The sequence below is a fragment of the Centruroides sculpturatus genome, unplaced genomic scaffold, assembly GCF_000671375.1.
Source record: "Centruroides sculpturatus isolate CEXI.00-Female unplaced genomic scaffold, Cexi_2.0 scaffold191, whole genome shotgun sequence".
Classification (NCBI taxonomy): Eukaryota; Metazoa; Arthropoda; class Arachnida; order Scorpiones; family Buthidae; genus Centruroides; species Centruroides sculpturatus.
Window position 1 is genome coordinate 110,988 of NW_019384365.1, and position 21,958 is coordinate 132,945.

At 31.9% G+C, this 21,958-nt stretch overlaps 1 protein-coding gene across 5 annotated transcripts in view; it reads right to left on the reverse strand.

Annotated features, from left to right (window-relative positions):
* Positions 1-580: 580 nt before the first annotated feature.
* LOC111642376 (AT-rich interactive domain-containing protein 3A-like) overlaps positions 581-21,958 on the reverse strand; it is a 43,805-nt gene continuing 22,427 nt past the window's right edge. For 3 of the 5 annotated variants that reach the window (XM_023388721.1, XM_023388751.1, XM_023388745.1), the window contains exons 2-9: positions 12,129-12,545; positions 8,689-8,761; positions 7,021-7,204; positions 5,274-5,491; positions 3,997-4,068; positions 3,878-3,910; positions 3,026-3,295; positions 581-2,946 (exon numbers count right to left, since the gene is read on the reverse strand). In XM_023388721.1, the coding sequence (XP_023244489.1) occupies positions 2,837-2,946; positions 3,026-3,295; positions 3,878-3,910; positions 3,997-4,068; positions 5,274-5,491; positions 7,021-7,204; positions 8,689-8,761; positions 12,129-12,545 (1,377 nt within the window). In that variant the 3' untranslated portion in view covers positions 581-2,836. The remainder of the gene's footprint in view (positions 2,947-3,025; positions 3,296-3,877; positions 3,911-3,996; positions 4,069-5,273; positions 5,492-7,020; positions 7,205-8,688; positions 8,762-12,128; positions 12,546-21,958) is intronic. The other 2 variants (XM_023388730.1, XM_023388738.1) reach the window with 2 other exon arrangements.

Consider the following 21,958-nt stretch of genomic DNA (forward strand, 5'->3'; position numbering starts at 1 on the left):
TTACTATGACTTCTGTGATGATGATTAAAATACAGCAGAAATGAAAAGCCATGAATTGACAAACCACCACATAAACTAACAGTTTACTCATATATGTACAACGTTTTCTAGCCTGTAGTCCAGAGATAGTCTGTCGCATCAAGTGGCAAATGTATGTATATATTTATATTTATGTACACTGTATAGCATGGACATCATACAGTAATGCGAAAAAATAATTTTGGAAGACTGGTCTGTGGAATGCTTTTGGGTCGCCAACCGGAAAATGTTTGGATTGAGAATAAAAAGGAATTTCAGTTTTTTAATGTCTCATAATAGATAATGTATCCACCGGATTTGTATAAAATTTTCAAAATTTCATATTAAGTAAACTCATATTAAGTACATCACATGAAATTTATAAGTTATAAAATGATAAAGAGGGGAAAAAATTTTTTTATATACTATGTATTTGCATAAACTGTAATTAAATTGTAAATGCATTTATTGAGATATGTTTTAGATATTTTTATATTTTTATAACTAATCTATATGTATATATATAAATATCAAGAATCTCTAACTCATAGAATTTTCATTTTTATAATCTCCAATAATTTTTTTTTGTTTATAACATTTTTAAATTTTATATTTTGAAATGTCTTATGACATAACTCTAACCTTAATACTTTAAACAACAGAAAACTATTAATGAAAATGCAATTAAATTTTTTTCCTTTAATATATTATGATCAGTATCAACAAATAAAATTTTACTAATTTTGTCTTCATATAATTGACCAGTTACCAAATTTTTATATCAAATGTTTGGTCATTAATTATAAAAATTTTCATATATTCAGCTTTCCAATCATCATTTTTTTAATAGAATAACTAAACAGTCTTATTTTCTGAGTATAATGCAATGTGCACTTAAGACTTTAATTTACATGTCAACTAAGCTGATAACATCATCAGTATATTATAAACTACACTTTAGTAAGCAGGTGTCATACCAGTTTAATATAATGTAGTTTATAATAGCCTACTAACTGCATATACTAGGAATTAGTGGAAACCAACTAATGTTAACAATTCCTTTTTCTTTGTTTCAAAATGCAATGAAAAAAGATAATTGTTTTCCCAACAAGCATTCTTACACAATTTAAATGTTTTTGTAACTTTGAAACAATTCATTTTTTAAAACATATATATAAGAAATATTATTCTAAATTCATTTACAGCCCGCCAGAATTTATAATTTCTTTTTTGCCATAATTATTATTATGAATACTGGGGCATAACACAATATTCATTATACTTCAATAAAACAAATTTTTTTTTCTATATTTTTTAAATACTTAAAGCATAGAACTAAGAAAAAATAGTCTAAGTTTATAAAAGAAGCAAACAATGCTTTGATTTTTTAAATTTTAATTTAGACTAACTGAATGATTAAAAATAGGCTATATATCTATCTGAAAGAAACAATTTGTACTGGTTATCAATTTTATCTGAATAAATGTTGAGTATTCTGTTGTAGATCTCAATATTGCTGTCTTTAACTAAAGCTGAATTATACTACAAATTTTAATATAATAATATCTCTATTAGCATGGGGTGACTCCAGAGGGAAATGAGGGCACCATGACCCCTACTTATTGATTCAATTGATAGTTTTAAGTAATTTATGAAAAATAAATTAAATAATTATGATATCATTGAATGTACATTTGATAAGATTTATTAAACAAAAGTACTTTCAATTATGTCAATGTATACTGTAATATTACAATGAAAGCAAGTGAATATAATATGTAGTAAGCAAATATGTATTTAAATGCATTTTAATTTGTTTCTCAAATATTTCATCAAGGAAAATTTAATTTTAAAATATTTGATAATTTATAGTAATGAGCTTGAAATTAAATTTAAACATAAAAATGATTACAATTATTTTTAAATGTTGTCTGCAATCTTAATAGCACAGAATATTCTGAAAACAAATTAAATTCTTCACAGTACTAATTATTATATATTTAGAAAAGGCCCACCTAAACATTTTGCTGGAGTCGCCCCTGCTATTAATATGTATTAAATGCATACAGTTTAAAACAGTTGCAATCTAATTTACAATTTTTTTAAAGAAGAAATACTGTATGATAATTATCCATACTTTAACAGCTGTAAACTGTACATTCAATGCAACTATATCCCTGAGATTCAACTACTTATCACTCAATACATAAATAAATGCTCACAATATTATATACTAAAAATTGTATTAAGAATACCACACACAAAAAATTCACGAGACAATATATGAAGCACATATATCTTACTAAAAAAAAATTTTCAATTTCAGATAAAACACAAAAGTTACTGACAAAATGAAGGAAACATTAAATTATCTTGTTAAAATATGGATCATTTTTAAGTCAAAAGTATGGACCAATATTCATATGAGCTCAAAGATTTCTTTTTTTTCACTCTGATACATTAAGAACACACAAGACCAAAAGAGTAAATAAAATTGTATAATTTAAAAAACAAAGCCTTTGCTGTCTTTTTTTTATGTAAAAAGGAAGAAGGAAAAAAAAACTTTAGCTCACAGAAATATTAGGTCAAATTTAGAGAATGTGCTATAAACACTTTTTAATAATCAAATGCACAAAAATGGATTTTGTATTTTGTATGATCTATTGGAGTATTTTAAATATATTATGAGTGTGGTATAAAGTACATTTGCTTAGCTGAATATTAACAACATTAAAGATAATTTTTCACCTTTGATATAAAGGTATATATCATCATCTCAATTGAGACAAGGCACTATAGACATTTCAGTTGATAACTTCTACAGCTGAGAATTTTTATGACTCTGAGCAAATAAAACTCCTTGATATACAGTTCCATTCATCTCCATACTTACTACAACAGAACTATCATAAGGCAATGAACCATCACCTAGAAATATAAATACAAGAATGTAATCTATCCAGTTTCAGTTTTGTTTACAAAACTGAACTGTACTAAAATATTCTACCTCTTGAAGTGAATTTCATATGCACCCTTGGAATTCTTGCTGGTATTAGTGCATCATCATCAATGTAAACTTTTTTAGGTGGTGGTCCTTCTGAAGTATTAGGTCCATAATCCTCAGACTTCTTTAATGCCAGATCCAGAGTTTTTGATGATACATCAATAATGTTATTATTATTGTTGCTATTAGTACTGTTTACATTTGTGCTTGGTGGACGAGGTACTTCTAAATTCAGTGCTTCCTGCTGTGTAGGCTGATCAAAGTTATCTTCATCTATTAAATTAAAAAGAAAATTCAAATCTAAAACATTTAATATGTATATTTTATCCACAATTGTTAAACAGGCAAATGGAACCTCTTATAAATCCACAATTTCTTTTTGTGTATTCAAAGAAATCATTTCAGGTTTAGAAGAGACCTGATTACCTATTTAACAAGTTCAAGAGAACATTGAAAATTTGATATAAATTCTTTCATAATTTATTTTTTGAACTTTATATGGTAATTTCCTATAAATATTTTAAACAGGTACTTTTAGATTTAACAAAAAACTTTCGTTGTCTTAATTGTTCTTTGTTCACAAAAAGAATAATTTTCATCACCAACATAATTTTTCAGTTTCAAAGTCACATTTAATTAATATTTTAAATTGTTATCTTTCATCCCCATAAATATTTATTAAAAATAACAATATTTGCCTCCAGGCATTCATTATTAAAATAATCAAAAAGCTAATTTCTTCAAAGTGCACCCTATCCCATTATAATAACTATATTCTTGCCCATCCCAAATGGGGTTGGAATAGTAGTAATAGGAGGCATAATAATCTTATAAAAGTGGTAAGAGGACACTCACCATTATTTTCAGATTGATCAAATGCCAGGTAGTCTAAAAAAAAGAAAAAAAAGGACAATAATTATGCAACTATCTTATTAAGGTTTTTTTTTCTTTTGTGAACATTAAACCAAACGCACCCATTATAATCCAGTTTAATAACATTTTGAATACAAAATATCTGGAATTAATTCCCACCTGGTTATAAAACTCTAAAAAGATATAGAAATTATCATTAAAAGGTTTATAAATAGGTGGGTGAGGCACACATCTGGGGCATTCACACCAGGTTGCATCAACCAACTAAATAATTGTAGAATAATTCATCCTCATTTGGCCCAGAGATTGGGAGTTTCAATCAAGTAGGGCAAAAATTCAATTACCTGTAAGCTTAGTGGGTGTGCATCTTATCTAAAACTAAAACTACAAGTCTTTACCTAACCTTTGAACCGGTTAACCGATAAGGATAAACTCTCATTTCATCCCTAGATGATGACAAGTGATGAAAACTGTGATGAAGAGCATCCGTCCGCCTTGCTGCAGGCGGAGTGGATGTTTGCAACTGAAAAGCAGACTAGTCGTGATTTATAAGACGGACGTCACTGCTAATTGACTGTGCACTCGGTCCTGGTGATTACCGGTCGATTTTCAAAGGCGAAAACATACGTGTGTCGCCGCACCATCGCAGAGAAATCTCTCTTCGGCACCTTAATTATAGAGCCGAGTTGACTTTAATGGCTTTTTATGACTATCTCCACCGTCTGCTAACATCCTACCACAACATTAGCCTTCCACCTAATCCGCTTCAGATTAAATCGGACTAACTCGGCCTTTTTTGGTGACGTAATGCCAGAAATCATATTTAAAATACGATTATGCCCCGCTATTTGCCGTTGGTTCGATATTCGCTCACGTACGTTTATTGCTCACGTGTCTTTCAATAGAAGGGAAATTACGACTTCTCCCGATTTACCGGCGAATTTAATTGCTACTCGGAAATACGAGATACGTGTAAAGCAGCCCCCGAGAACAGCACTCATTTATTTACTTTTCCTTCTTTCTTTTTAATAAGCGATATTCAAAAGTAAATTTTAAGGTCCGATTTTATAAAAATGAGAATGAATTGTTTTTTAAGTTATTCGTGAGAGAAAGAAACACAGAAAAATGCCTTCTAGTAACGACTTTCCTATTGGATGATATCAATCGATGCCCGAAATCCGTACCTAGTATTGGAGAATACTTAGCCCATGTTTTGTAACCATCACTTATTGTATGTAATCTTACGAAAATCCGATTTTTGGAAAAGAAATTTTTTTCCTAGAAAAATTTTTCAAGCTCATAAACTTAATTTGTCACTACAAAAAAGAGTTTAACCCGCTTTTTTTTACACAGAATTTTACAGTCGATTAGAACTCACCTGCAGGATTGATGTTGTTTCCGTTCATATGTCTCGCAACTAGGCTGAGAGGTGAAGTATGAGAGTTTCTTGGAACTTGAGGAAGCATTTCTAAACTAAACTGACCTAAACTCGACCTTCTTCCTTCTCTCCTGTTCCCGTCTATGGCCATCTGAAGTTCGCTAGGACTACTCAAATTTTCCTTTTCGCATTCGTATGGATACAAGTACTTCATATATCTACAGTAAAAGAATGACTAAACTTTAAACTTATCTGGAGTACATAGACACGTCAGTGAACTAACTAAAATGACTAAAATTAAAACCATTCCTTTGCATAAAATTCTGAGTTGCAGATTTACAAGAAGTTCGGGTTAATGCGCTTTTAATAGGTACTAGGAATGCTTTTGTGAAGTCTCTAATACACCTATCCGTCCGTTTGTCAGTTCAGTAAATGCATCATTAGTTATTTTTTTGCGAAGTTTGAATATTTTGTATGTATATTTTCTCCGAAAAAATTCCTTTAACCATCCAAGTTCCTATGCCAAATTTTATTTATTTGGTTTTTCTTTTTGTTAGCGCATATCTGGAATATTTAAGCAACTGATTTAACTTAAGTCTATCTAATTTTAAAAAAAGTTTCTTAGTATGAAAAGTTCGCAGAAATTTGAGAAAAACGTAATAAAACGAGTGTTAAATGTCAGCACCATCCTATCGACGCCTTATTAATCACGAGTTTAACGATACCACGGTTCGACCAATACTGAAAGCAGACTAAAGTTATACTCGTTTAAGCTAACAAAAATAATAATAATAAATTTTAGAGAAGCAAAAGTGTAAAGATCGATTTAATTATGAGTGCACTTATTAATAATTAATGTTAATAACTCCATTAATTAATTTAACTAGGAGAAATTTTGCACGCATGAACAACTAAATGTCACAAAACATACAGAAAATTCGCCATCGATTCGATTAAAGATACTTTCTGTTTAAATATCGGATTTTGCAAATTAGTTTCTGAACGTGATCAGAATTCGTAGCAATCATCATCTGGCTTCTGATTAATTCCATTTGGCTTAAAGTCCTATTCAAAAATGTAATCGCGACTTAACGCGATAAAATATGTCTCCCGACCACGTTTTATTGCATTCTACTGAAGTAAACGACACCACACCAGCAATACGTCGATTAATCATTAGGCAAAGTATAACAGTCCAAATGCCTTTGCTAAAGTTGCATTTTCATTGTTTGATCTTTTGTCGTCACGCATCATAATACTCTAATACTGCTCAATAAAATAAAACTTTTGTTTAACTCTGTTCATTCCGTCTGACGTTTTTGAGAACCTCTGCTCTGGAGGATCGATCAAATACTCAAATTTCTTCGTTGACGTTTTACTTCACAATCCAAACAGATTGTTAGAAAACAAAAATATTTTCCACTTAAAGCGGGCAAAATATTACATTTTCTATCAAACTAAAAGTGCTAGAAAAATTTACCATTAAACTTTTATAAATTTGTAATTACGACAATAATTGTTTTTTTAATCTTCATTCAATAGTTCAGTTTTAAAATATATTCCAATAAATTTGTTTTCATTGGAAGCGTAAGGATGCTAAAATCTTAAAAATGTCAATATTTAAGAAGTTCGGCTTTAAAAAATAAATATATAAAATTTTGTAGGTCGAAATATTATTGAAAGCGATACAAAAGATCGAATTTGGCTGTTGTGAAAAATACAGAATAAAAAAAGAAAAACAACCTACTGAGTCCTTAGAGTGAATGCCGCACTTGTAATAGAAGATGGCAAATTGAGGCCTTTGGTGATTTCCCTCCAAATCTTTCTGTTTATGACTTCAACGAGACCTCCTCTGGCCACTACTAATTTGTATAATTCGTAGAGATCCAGCACCTGTTTAGCCATAATGGGTATCCGGTTAACAGGTGTTCCTGTCGGGGAACGGAAAAAAAGAAAACAAAAAAACAAACTTTAGTTGGGAAAATTGATCATCTTAAAGGAAATTTTGACGAAATAAATAGAAAATATATAGCATATATGTAGAGCGCGAATAGATAGAAGAGATTAAAGAGTGAAACAATACAGTCATTTAGACAAAGGCGCGACTATGCCATGGCGATTTTTATGCAGTTTCGAGCAACATCTGGGAAGTCGAGATTTCCGCTCATTTATCACGTGATCACACATCTGGTGGATTAGCTAAAGTATAAATAACCGAGGGACGATTTTCGACAGTCGTGGTTTTACCGACAAAGGGAAACAGTGTTTCCCTGGCGAGGGTCGTTTCCTGGAATACACTTCATCGTTCCGACTCAGCAGAACATTAATGTCGAATTCTGTGGGGTGTAAGACTATATATAGATACAACATACTTGGTTATGTCAGTACATTGTTACGAAGACTCTACCGATACCGGTATGCTGTGTAGATTTGATACGCGCAGATAAGTCCTTTAATTACTTTTTGTTGTCCCAATCTCCCTCCCAAGAAGAGAGCTTGTCCTTCAATTTCCGACCGTAATAATAATTAGATCGAAAGGCAATGGGTTGTAATTACTGTTTCCATAATAAGGTGCGGCTTTTACAACGGTCGTCGAATGAAATCCCGCTCGTTTCTCGGAAACAAAGAAACATCACCTCCTCCAACTGCAGTAAACACTGGTAGTAGAGTCGAAATCGTTTCACTGTCTGCCTCGGGGATAACTTCGCTGATGGCTACTTTCTTGATTTATTAGTCTGAGATTAGGGTTAGAGAGCTATATATATCGGCCAATAGCGGTTGGTAAGTCATGTTTACCAGATGTCACCGGGAGATTTGATGTTTCCCCTATATAATTTGTATCCTACAATAAATTACTCGTCTCGCGTTTTGTTTGGAAAATGTGCTCCGACCACTACACGCATTTATAAAATCGTCACTTAACTAATCTCATTAACGTTCTGTTACACGAGACTTAACTATAAGCGTCACTCGTAACCATTCTAATTTCTCGAGATACTGCGAAAACATCAGAGAGGAAGATCCATCGCGTCTCGGAAAAGTTATTTTCATTTAAATTGATGGTGTTGTTTACAAAAGACATCCCGTATCTGGTGCAGTTATTTTCCATTATCCACAGACCGCAATCAGGAGACTTCTCGGTAGTCCCCTTTTCAACGATTTGTGCCCGTGGTCACACAAGAAGGACAAGCAGTTGTAAATTCCTACAAAATCATGTTCCGTGCGGGGGATATTTGCTGCAGGCTTCGATCCGCCACTATAGACCAACTACGAAGTTCTGGGAAAGCTTAGTGCTATCACCCCATTGAAGGTCGTTTAGAACCTTACCATTTACTATACACATCCCTCCAATAATTATTTTAACATTTTTCATAAACAAATCAAAGATTTATCGTGTAATATTACCTAAACTCACCTCTCTTTTGCATAAAATCGAAAAGATCATCGAGAAAATCTTTCCTTGCCGGTTCGTCGCTTAATTCATATAACTAGAAATAGAAATAAATAGGAATATATTTTAAAAAATCTATTCCTAAAATATATTATTTAATTAATAATTGTTTGTTGTTAATTCCCGCAACTAAACAAGGCAGAGATGAATCGTTTTTCGCTTGCCAAGTAAACCGGGTTCAAGGCTAGAAGAAACTCTAAAATTGATGCGGGGGAAGTTGAGAAGGAACAAGATCTCTCGCCAGTTTCCGTATATAAATAGTTTGGGGAAAATACCTTAATGCAATTCTGACAATATTGTTTCCTACTTGGCATGTCACGCGAGATCTTTGTCTCTTTTTTTCGTACCCCAAAACTTTCATTCGCATTATCAATTTTTAAAGTTAAACTTTCAATTTATTCGGTGGCACCGGAGAGAGGAAGCCCAGATATCCATCTTTGTGAGAAGTGAAAAGTAATTCTATAGCATAATAGGTAACAACTAAACCCCCGTCAGGCTCTTCAAAGGGTTGCAGGGTTACAATAGTCTCATATATTACCTCCGGTGAACGTATTGTATCGGTTCACCCCATTTCCAGATTTGCACACGATGAAAGTAGAAATCTTTCGAGCCCGCGGGGCTACTACACCTTGATTTAACGGTAGATGATTAGTTGTAAACGGGTTTTACCTTGTAAAGTATAATTTCTTCATCAATCACTTTTATTTAAGTGTGGGGGCATCGGAAAGTTTCGCTCCCCCTTCGAGTGGAAATGAAAATCTACAGAGCGGAAATAATTCAAATGAACAAGAATATTCGATTTACAGAAATATTTTAATAAAACGCGTTAAGTGAATGCGTGCTTCCGATTATGTGGTGACTCAAAAAATAGAAAACTTTGTCGAAACAACCACCTGATAGATGCCAGTAGAATACGCTTTCTACACCTGGATGTAATATGATCCACACAGTGAGATAATTAATACATTACTGGCGTACGTGTGGAATAAACACAGGAAATACGTCATTAATCTCGTGTGACAAGTTGATCCCCCAGTTCCGACTACTTGTGTTACAATCAACTTTAGTTTCGGGATTAAAACCAGATGGTGATTCAACGATACCATTCCGTTTAGGTGTTACTGTTTATTGGTTAAACCTACTTTTCTTTAAATTAACTTACTGCATTTTCTATCTGCGCTTTTTATTGCATATTTATGTGCAACAGATTGTTTTTCTTAAATCATCACCACTATTTACGACATATCTAAATTTAGTAATGTAAAGAATATATATTATTTTTTCTTCTTTCAACTCTCCAAATTTGGGTTTATGTCCGGAACGATCATTGATTTGTAACATTCATTCGCAAAAACTGAAAATCAACTTGTGTTTATTAAGTAGTAAGATCAGTTTTGATAGGTTTAATATATTGGAAAATCGTTTTCCCAGTCGAATTAGCGTCCAGGAGGGCTTCGTACTTTATCGAATATTAAAAATTCGATATTTTTTCGGATATCCAAAATTGTCCGCTAAGGAAAAAAAATGGCGTATAAAACTATTGATAACAGCTAAAGAATTCGACATTTTCCATGAATCGACATCTCTTTTTTAAAAAAAATAAAAAGCCTAATAAAAACCGAAAAACAATGCGAATAACAGGAACCAATTAAAAAGTAAACCAACTTTACAACTAAAGTAGTCTATTTAAACAATGAAATAAAAATGTGATTTACCCTGGGAAAATAACTGGACCGGAAACTAACACAGGCTCGACATTATAATCAGCGATACACGTACAACACTAGAAGTAATTATCACCGAAAACGAATACAGGTAGAATCTATAAGTTAAGAAGTGTCCCAATTTCTTATAGTATACCCCCCCCCCGATGCGGGATGGAAAAAGAGAAAAAGAAAAAAACAAAAACTGGAGTAAAGTTCGAGGTGTTTAATCGGAGCCATATGCGATGACTAAAAATACACATTTCGCTCCGCATCTAAATTCAATAGGTAATATAGTAGGATAGTATTGTGTAGAATTACTTCTCCTGGGGGAGCGAGATATGGGCAGAGTGCCAGCAGCATCTAAGCATTGCCAAAGTAAGCATTTGAAGAAGAGATATCATTGCAGATTGAATTATAACCAGACAGTACGATATAAGGTGCCAAAGCGAAACAAAATAACAAAACTGGCCAAATATGGTAACGTCGATTTTATCTAAGACATTTTGGTATAGTTTCTGTTCGTGCAGTCGATTTTGTTTATACAATTATAACATCTCGAGGATATTTTGGCACCGATACAGATTAGCACGCATAATATATATATATATATGTTTTTTTTCCTTCTTCTTTTGGCTCGTGCTATTCCAGTATTGTGAAATTCTTTACAAACTTACGTCGATCTTCTAAGTTTGTATATATATATTGGAGTAATTTATCCCATCTCCCGCTAACTAGATGACATTAAAAGATTCTTAACTGTTGTTTACTTCTTTTCGCCACGAAAACTATTTAGGTCACAGGTTCCATAATAGTTAGTTAGCTTTCGGTATTCTGTGATTTTGACAGATTTTGCCCCGCAGGCCAACGAGGGAGGACGGAAAAACAATGATGTGAAGAGATGGTAGGCAGGTGAACAGGGAAAATAGCCAAAGTATGGTGCCGAAGATCTTTCGTACAAATGTAGAAGTCGGTGTCAAGAGCGTTTACCAACAACAATGAAAATAGAAATTTCGGAATTTGGCCAGACAAATTTATAATTCTTTTCTTCTTTGTTAGAAGAGACTTCACCAGTATTGTTAAAACAAAATTAATACCACGGAAGCTCGAAATAATGGCTAGTTAAATGGGAATATCTTCTCGAAAAGATGGCGTCGTGATTATTCGACGTTAAGACCGAAGAATTTAATCATTTACGCGGCATAAAACGAAAGTAAGAAAAATCAAACTTGAAAGTAATTCTGCGAGAAATTGCGTTTGTAGTTATTTTTTTCCCCTCTCTCTCTTTCTCTTTAAGGAAATAGGTATGGAGGACTGGGAGGGGATATAATGTTGGAGTTTTTATTTATGGAGTCTCTCCGCATCTATAACGGTGATCAATCATCCGAGCATGACGGAGTTACTATAGTGGGAGTTTATCTATGTTGACAAGAAATGCTAAGAGGCGTTACTAAGTCGAGACTAACCTGCCTACTGATTATTTATTAGTCTTAAGGCGTTATGATGCCCTGGAATTAAAGAACACTTCTACACAATAAATATTGGGATAGTGTGAATTATAGCGCGTGATTAATCAACCCAAACTGGGGGGCATTGTGCCCATTTGTAACAGGATCTTAACGAGTGGGCCTACTTTCCAGCAATATCGAAAGTCATCCGGAACTTTCGAAGGTTAGAAGTCTTTGAGCACGTACTACTAACCTGTTTAAATTGATCTTCGAACGTATACTTAGATTGATCTACACTTTGCGCCGATAGAGGAGAAGATACGTTCTCTCCTCCCGGTGGATTTACAGCTGTCGATGTGGATGAATGGGGATATGGTGAGGCTATGTGAAGTGCGGGCGTACCATAATAATAATGTGATTGTGTGAGGACGGATGAAGGTGACGACGACGACGAGGAGGTAACCAAAGGAATCGGATGAGGAAGATCGATTTCCATTTGATTGTTCCTCAACTGCAGTTCGTTTTGAAGTTCTTTATCATCGGGATCTTTCTGCGGTGGTAATCTTAGGAACATCTGCGACTCGGAATTGTGTATCCTTAACAAGGATTGCGCCTCCTCCTCCGAATCAAAATCCTTCTCCGATTCGATCAGGCCTTCATCTGGACTAGACTGAAAAAAAGCACAAGAAAATAATAATTTAGACGCATTTATTGATAACCGCATTAAGGCCATGGAGTTACATAAAGCGCGTTAATGAGTTTACCGAATCGGTGATATAAATATGTAGGATAATTGCACCAGCTACCGACTTAGCTGTCAAGCCAACATACCACCGCTCTATGCCACAAGAAGCAAAAAAGCGGAAGAGTAAGGAAGAAAGAAAAAAAGAGCCGAGAAGTTTTATTTCTAGCTTGACAGAAGAGTTGTGTACAGTATTATCGCATTCTTTGCAGTTAACATTGCAGCAGGATTTAAAACTTAATAAAACCGGCGATTACCCGCTACTATACTATTTATAGAAAGTTTTAAAAGCAAATAGAAAAATTTAATTACAAACACGATTTGGGTTCGGCGACCTCTCTTCGCGATTGACAAACTTTATCTGAAAAAGACTTTTTGTTTGTTTTCCACTCCAATATGACAAGGAGTGGAACTAGATTTATACAAACCCTTAAATAAATCGTCTTTCATTTGTAAACATCGCATCCCTTATATATATATTATTCTTTTAAACAACAATGCCACGTACATCCGCTTTTAATTACATAAAGGAACACTAGTGCTCCTGATGTGTGCCTCGCCTATAGAAAAAAAGAAGACAGCGAGTTAATAGCGTGACGAAGCGGTTACGTCGAACAAAACTTTCTTCGGAACTAAATTGAAAAGGAAAAGTCGAGTTACGCGAATTGTTATACTTGACCCAATTTATAGAAAAACAATTAAATTTTCAATTAATAGCAAAACATCCGAAGCTGTTTCTTTTAATTGTGCATTTCCTGTTAATGCTAATTACGTACGGCATACGTACGAATTATAAGAAGATATAACACGACATCAACACGGCGAAGGACGGGGAGAATATTTTATTATTATTTAACAATAAACCTTCGATGTGTTTAAGTTATATTCTGCAGCTTTATATTACTCGCAACAAAAATACTCATTGTCGACTTCAAGGACGGAGATTTTTCAAAATTTATTATACTTTGAATTAGATATTTTGACAATAGTTATCGATGCGATAAAATTGATATATACAAATAACAGGCGCATATATATCATTAAATTCTACAATAGTAAATGTTATTAAAGTCAGAAAGAAGAAGAAAAAAAATCAAGGACTAATGCGAATATTTTAATTTTTGATCGAGGAAAATAGTCAAATTTGTCTATCGAAACAAATTGATTTCGAGGTCCGGTTTTTGTGCGCGTGCCATTAATTTCTACCCCCCTCGTTTGACTTTTTTTTTCTTTTGGTTATTAAGATGGCGAATCTAGCGTGGTAAAAAAGTGACAACAATGTTATCGCCGTGTTAATCTGGAGAGTTACAAGAAGCAGATCGTAACTATTGTCCGAAACTTAAAAGGAACGAGTGATACTAATATTCTCTCGAAACCGACAGTCAATAATGGACATCTTTCAACACCCGTTATCATTGATTTCCACAACCGACTATGCAATTAAGTTCTTTTCACAGGGTTTGGTATTTTAGGCCATTTTTCTTCTCGAGCGTAGCTACAGAAAACCAATAGTGTATCACGTCGAGATAGAACAAAGGGTGAAAAGGACTGACGGGGACAGATTTCGAGTTGTTTCTTGTAAAGATAGAGAGTCTCTCACTCAGAAAACCATACCTAGTGCCCCTGGGCGGGGTAAGGTTCTCATCAAGATTTCATTAGCATCGATCTCGGTTGGTCATCAGTTAGGTCTTTTAAAAGTGGCAAAACTCGAATGGTTGATCCTATTAATGAGATCCAATTAAGGTTATTGTGGTGTGGAGTAGACAAAGTGTTGCATAGAAAACTGTTGATCGTCCCCCTCGCCGACATTCCGAGTCGTTGTCCCGCTTGATAAATAATGCATAAACGCTAGCATAAAGAAAAGGTTGCAACTATTATTATAACTATAGGAAAGGGCAGGCAACTGTATAATTCGTAAATCGCTTTGTACACTTTTATCCGAAGATTGTTTTTACAATCTAAACTTCGATAGAACAATTGATAGTATATTAAAATTTCGTCTATAAATTGTTAATTATAAATGCTAAATAATTCTTAGAATGGACTATCGTATATTTATGCGGTTTACCTTTTTTTTTATGAGCACGGGAGGTGGGCAAAAACGATTGTTAAGCGATTTGAATGGAAACAAGTTTTTCGTTGACAGCAACCAAGAAGAAGAAAAAAACTAACTAAAGTTTAGCAAAATTGATCAAACGGTTTGTTCCTTCGTGTCTGCCATTAAATATACTAGGAAAATGAGGTTAATTGAGCATAAAACTTTCCAGTTCTTTCACTAAATCGCGTTTGGCAATGGAAAAAATACCTTAAAAAGATCTTCCGAAGATAGATAAATTTAATAATGTTCGTGGCATTTACTAATACGTTATTATCTAATTTAAATAAAATTCTCATCTCCAGCTATTAATAGCTTACATTTGCAATAGCCTAAAGTCTATTTAAAACTATTATATTAGTAATTGAGTGATATAAAAGGGATCGCATCTAAACATGTTGGCTCAGGCCATGATGAATTTTCAAAATGATTATTTTTCTTTGTAATTTTTGATTCATTTAGAAAATAATTCAAAGACGACGTGCTCAATTTTACATCATAAATACTCTTTCTGTTCTACAAGAAGGATCTGTCAGTCAAAAAAAGAAGGGGAAGTATTAAAAAAAATTAGGGGGGAAAACATGAAACCAGCTCTTTAAATATTCATTGTATGGGTTGCTAACTATCAAATTATTTTTAAAATCTAAATCAATCATCGAATAAGATGCCAGATCATCTATAAAATTTATGACATTATCAATTATTTTAAAATACGGCAAGGAAAAAATATTACGCTAGAGTACGGGAGTCATTTTTATAAAATAGGATCAAAAATTAACCAATGAGTTATGTCAATTTGCGTTTTTTAAATTTATATTTATGAAATTTTCACTTAAAGCTGAAAAATATCTTACTAAATTTTGAAATTTTTATATCTGAGTAATGGGTTAATGCGTTAAAAGTAAAAACATGATACACACAATTTCTGGAAAATAATTTCACTATTCATTATAAACAAAAAAAATGTGTATTGTTAATTGAATTGATAAATATAAAAATATAAATGTCATTTATAAGTATGCTATGAAGAAGCTAAAATTAAAAATAAACAAAACAAAAAAATGCTTAATCATATAAATTAAATTTATTTGAAAACATGAATCTAGAAAAATTATTCTCTAAAATCACTTTATAGACTACATTAGAAGAATTTGTAAATTTGTTTTTCAATGGAATTTAAACAAATTCTGTTTTGATTATGTTTAACTTAAGTTTAATCATGATGCAGCAGAAATTTAAATGATTCACAAGTAAAAATATAACTAAATTTTAACTACTTTCATTGAATAGATGCAAACAAATAGTGGAAAAATATATAGAAAATTATGCCCAATTTTCATTTTCAATTCAAAAATCAACTTTATTCTAATTTTAAACAATGATCTCAAATGTATCTTCTATCTAAAATCGTTTCTAAAACTGTTTTAAATGTAGAAAGAGGGGAAAAATTTGAGAAATTAGACCCATTCCAAAGTTAGAACCGTTCATTACACGCTTGGCATATCAGGTGCTATGTGATACAATTTCTTGAAACAAGATATCCAACTGGTGCAGAACTTCCGACGCGCGGGATAATTCTTTTCACAAACTATCTCGGTTAAACACTTTTATACAGAGATCTGTCAATGTTCCGAACAATTCGGTAATTATTTCGAAGGTGAAGGAAACGTTGACAGAGTTTGTTTATTGAAACTTTAGATAACAAAATAAATGAGTTTTCTGTAACGGAGTATAGGCCTAAGCTGTACTCTGCTACAGTAAACTTGTGTACTTTGTTTCTGAGATGATTCTTATTATTTACAAGTATCTTGTTTGTATCAAGCTCTTCTCTTGATGACTACTTAAAAAAGCATCTGTAAAATCATTGTTAAAATAACTCAACTACTCCATTATGATAATAGGCCTAACAATACATTCTTAATTATAAGATTTTAATATTACGTTAACTATTTAAACTATTTTAACAACTTATATATAATGATTTCTATATGCTTTAATAGTATTAACATTATAAATCATGTGACATTTCATTATTATATTATGCCTTTCAAATATTAGCTAAGTGAATAAATTGCTACATTTATTAATTCCTTAATACAAAGTTTCTTGTTTAAATAAAGTTTAGGTTGGATTAAAGTTACACAAAGAGATCCCAAATAATGTTTCTAACTTTGTTAATTAACGCCCCCATCAAATACACGTCAGAGCATCAAATTTTCTTTTCACGTGCCAAAAGATAAAAACATGCCTCAGCAAAATTTAAATCGACAAACGGTATGAGCATGTAAATGAAGAGAAGCGATCATTTCAGTTCCGTTACTTACATTATTTTATTATATATTCCGCCGATTTCTTCGGAAATAAAGTCCCCATTCGTGCCCTTTATTTGTATAAAACAATATAATTACGAGGAGTTACTTTTAGGTATTTATATGTAGATTATATGTACAGACATACAGACACAATCTATACACAAATACCTAAAAGTAACTCCTTACTCACTTGTCTAAGTTACTTAACCTAGAACTATCTATTTAATATATATAGTATTTAATTATAATTTAGAGAAATTTCTATTTATCGCCCGATTTTTCAGTATCATTTATATAACGATTATTCACATGTCTTTCTCACATTCTAAATTTAACGATTACATTAAACATGGTATTCTAAATTAGAAACTCTTTCACATATAATTTAGATAAACAGCAGCCCATTTCTGTCTACATTTTAAAAAGTAACCGCCCTCAAATATTTTAAATAATTCCAAATAAAATAAGCCTTCTGGTTAAATATGAATGACAGAATAAACGTACGGTGATTGACAGAAACACTTGATAAACGTTTAGCCACTTATTGAAAGCATAGACTATAAGCCATTAACTAGAAATTTTTATCATCACCTACATAAAACGGTACCGACACACTTTTCTATGAAAGAAATATACATTTAACTGGAGATATTTTAGCAGCCATTGACATTGACATAGCTTCTAAATGACTATGAGTCATTTAAGAGAATCATTTAGGAATGAAATTCTGCAGTTTTAATGAGGCCAGTATACCATAGATAAATTCAAATTTTTAAGCTATTTTTGCTAAATTAATAAAATATATAGTTATTTAATTTAATACAGTAAGAAAATACACTGAATTTTAGTCTGAAATTTAGCCTACTTATTCATGTTGTTTTCTTAAGTAAAATAGACAAAAAGCTATAGACGACAGAGTACAATTCAATTAAATAATGGTATAGTGCATTATAATATATATAACACCATTAATTAATTATACATACTAGTAGAATGTAACAAATGATAAGCCGAAGTAAAGCATCCTCAGTCATCCCTGAGAAACAAAAAATAACAATAAAATAGCGATTATGTGTTATGTTTTTCACGTATATTTCTTTGTAATAACGTAGAAAAACATTTTAGATAAAAGAAACAATAAGATGAAATTTTGTTAATCCAGGTTTTATAACCCGGATACAAAAACCTTCGACGATCAGTTATTGACACGAATAATCACGTGACCGAGTTCCCAGACAGATCGCGTGATCACTACCAACAAATGGCTCCAAAGTCATTTTTAAGAACTTAAAAATAGCAAAAAGGTTTCATTTTTGTCACTATAAACACTTCGTCTGGCGATTAAACTCATTGTTTCTTTTCTTTAAAAAAAAACAACACCAGCTTATTGTGCAGAAACAAGAGTAAATTTTTACGAAACTTCATTTATTTCTCCTCATTTTATTATATTTTTAATACATAAAAATGACCGTTGAGCAGCAAAGTTATGTTATCTTTAAACACGATACATAAAACTGATCCGCAGGTTTTCAAAATGTCAAAAAAGTACAGATAATAAATTGTGACACTTATAACAGAATCAAAACATGTAGAAAATGGCTAGTTATCTAGTCAAATGCAATTTATAAATCACGTTTAATTACGAACTGTCAATTATTGCAAACCCGCTCGGATCGCCATTAATCCACGAAATAAAAACCTCATTCAGCTGCTCTACACTGAGTGATGACCTAATTGTTCTCGATTCACACGTTGGGTCGTTGATTAAACCAGACAAAACAATTTTATCACATGCATTCAGACAGCAAATAAAAAGAATTTCAATTTTTCTCCTATGATAAAATGATATTTTGTTTCTGTACCCCCTAAAGCTGTTTTTTTCTTCTTGTCCTTAGACTTTTGCCTATACTAACGCTTCATTAACTATTATTCCCTTCTCTAATTGTTTCCGCTAGAGAAAGTAAAAAAAAAAAAAATGGAAAAATCAATCTAAATGGTGGGAATGCATTTACAGCTTCAGTTTTATTGGTCAGAATGGAAAGTTTGTACTGAAAATCTTCTCTTGACTAATGTTAGGATCGAACAAGATTAATGGCAGTTTATTAAACATTATTTATTGCTATTTTAGATTTCTAGGCTAATATTACGTAATAATTTAATATACATTGCTAAATCTATCAATTGGCTCGTTTACTGGACAACATTTATAGGGTCAAAGCCAGTTTTTGGTCATTTCTAACAAATTTTGTTCTATTAACTGAACTGTTCTCTCCAATGCTTTTGCATTACTTTACACTAAATTCCCATTGCAGTTTATAATGTGTAATATATACTATGACAATTTAATGGCATAATAGCCGTTTTTAGTAAATATTAAAGAAAAAATAATAATAGACAAGTGTAAACTTCTGTCATTTACGAGTAAACAATCAGTAATGGCCGTATTTTGACCATAATGATAAATGAAAAAAAAAAATGAAAACATTTGTTTTATGATTCTTAAGAAAATTTTTAATCTGCTTATATTAAAACAACGTAGCCAAAAATGGCGATTTGACCATAGTAACTTTTGTGTGTAGGTTGGGGGAAAAAACAAACAATCTTTAATAGTCTCTAGTACGTTCGAGTTTCCTCAGCTTATCTTCAACAGTTGCAATTCTCGATTGTTTATCAAGAACAAAAAGTATTAATCTTCAATTCTTAATAAACAAAGTCAAGAATTAGAGATTGATCACGTACAATTTAAATTTTACACTTTGAAGTTCAGTCTATTGACATACTAAAATCAAATGCTTTCAGGTTTCTCCCCATTTAACAACAAGAAAAAAATTTTTGTTGTTAACTCATTTCCGGAGATCTTATCTTTCAAACTGCAGATGAGACTGCTGAATATTTTATCTTACATAACTACCTGTAACTAACAAACCATTGGATATGCTATTACACCCAACACACAAACTGCTAGATACTCACTTTCAAACTGCATATACAGTAATTGCTGAACATGCTCTTTTACACTGCATATTGATTACCGTGTGCCTTCCCTTCGTTCTTTTAACTAAGTACTGTTTAGCTTATTTTCATACTGCTGATTAATTACTACACATGATACAATTATTTATGCCGCATACTAATTTCTAGTTAATCTATTTTTATACCGCATAGCAACTCCTCAACATTATTTTAATACATGCAAGAGTAGTTAAATATTATCTTCACTGTGTTAGGGGGGTTTATATTTTTCATTGTATATTAATTAAATTAGATATATCCACTCTTCATATTATCAGGCAGTTAATATAAAGGATTATAGTGGCAAGTTAATAATACTTTTCAGATGAAAATGGTAATTGCTAATGCATTATTTCGCATTGCTCATCACTTATTGATTAAATATTGAATAGAATTAACTTAGTCATACAATATAATAGCATGTTTTATGAGATAAGTATAATTTTCTAGATTATATTTAACGCATTGTTATCATATTTCATATAATGTATAATTAATGGATTATAGCAAATTGATAAGTCTATTAAAAGATTAATTAAATGATCGATAACGAAGAGGATATATATATTCTAATGTGAAAAATTACTTTTCACAGATACTAATTTGGCCTATTGTATGACACAGTTATAATTGCGCCTATTTAACTGAATATTATAGTTAGATAGATGCTAAAATAAGATTAAATTCTATTGTTAAATGTAAAATAAAACTTTATTTTGATTAGATATATTTAAATGGTTAATTTCGAAAGTCTATTTACACAAACAATTTATAGAGCGGCTATAAAACTCGAAGTTTAGGAATGGAAAAACAGTTTTATTTTCGAATTGTTAACAAGAATAAATGGAAAGGCGTTCGATAGCGTTGACGTGTTCCCTGCACATTCCACTAATTCTCTATGGGAATCGCGCAAAAATTCATTCTAAGTGGACTTATAGGAAGAGAAAAAGGAGCTTCAGTACTACCCCGTTACTTGTTGACCTTGAGCTTTTACTACTTTTACTATTGTTACTTTAATCGTCTTGGAAACGTTGTAAAATTTTCTACCACACGCGAGGGAAAAATATTCCAAAATTTTCTTTTATTCCCATTTAAAATTAATTATTCTTCCTTATTTTAATAATATTCTTCCTTAATTACTACATNAGCCTGTAGAATATTAAGCGGAGATGCAGTTTCTATATTTTGTATAAGAGTCGTTACTTCAAACTTAAAACTTTCAATTTTACTTGTGAATTCGTACGTTTTTAAATCTTTGATATATTTAATAGCGAGATCTACAGCTGATTTTTTTTAAATCAGCAACACTCATGTATTGTAAAGAAGAGCCATAGAGAAAGCAAAAATCAGCCTTTTTTCAGTAGCCTTTTTAAGACCTCGGGGGCTCCTTCGAGGCCTACTCGGCCGCATAGTTCGCTTAGCGCTTAATCCGCCGTTGAGGTATACAACACATATGCGTACCACTACAAAGCAAAAAGTTATGTCAGAATTTCTGCACGCCTTTTACAACCTGGAGACTAAGATTTTATTCGAGAGTTACCACGTCTTCTATTTAGCAATTTAGTAATTAAAAAAATCCCCGGGCAGATTTATTTTTCTTACAAAATGTTACCTTTACAGATTTCTAGCTCTGCACACGGTAGAAAAATCTAGAAATACAGTTTTGTATATCATAATAATATTAGTCGTTGCCAGAGAGCTCTATAAAGTAGAGAAAAAATCTATAAATTTGAAAACTATAAACATAAATTTAAATTTCTCAAAAAATAAATAAACAAAATTTCAAAAGTCGCTACTTTTGGCTGATTTGTCTGCTGTCTCCGCTATCTCACTACGTCCCTCTAAAAGTCGCCACGGTTGGGAACACTGGTGAGCAGACATCTAGGGTCTAAATAAGGCAAAATGTAATCGCCAATAAAAAG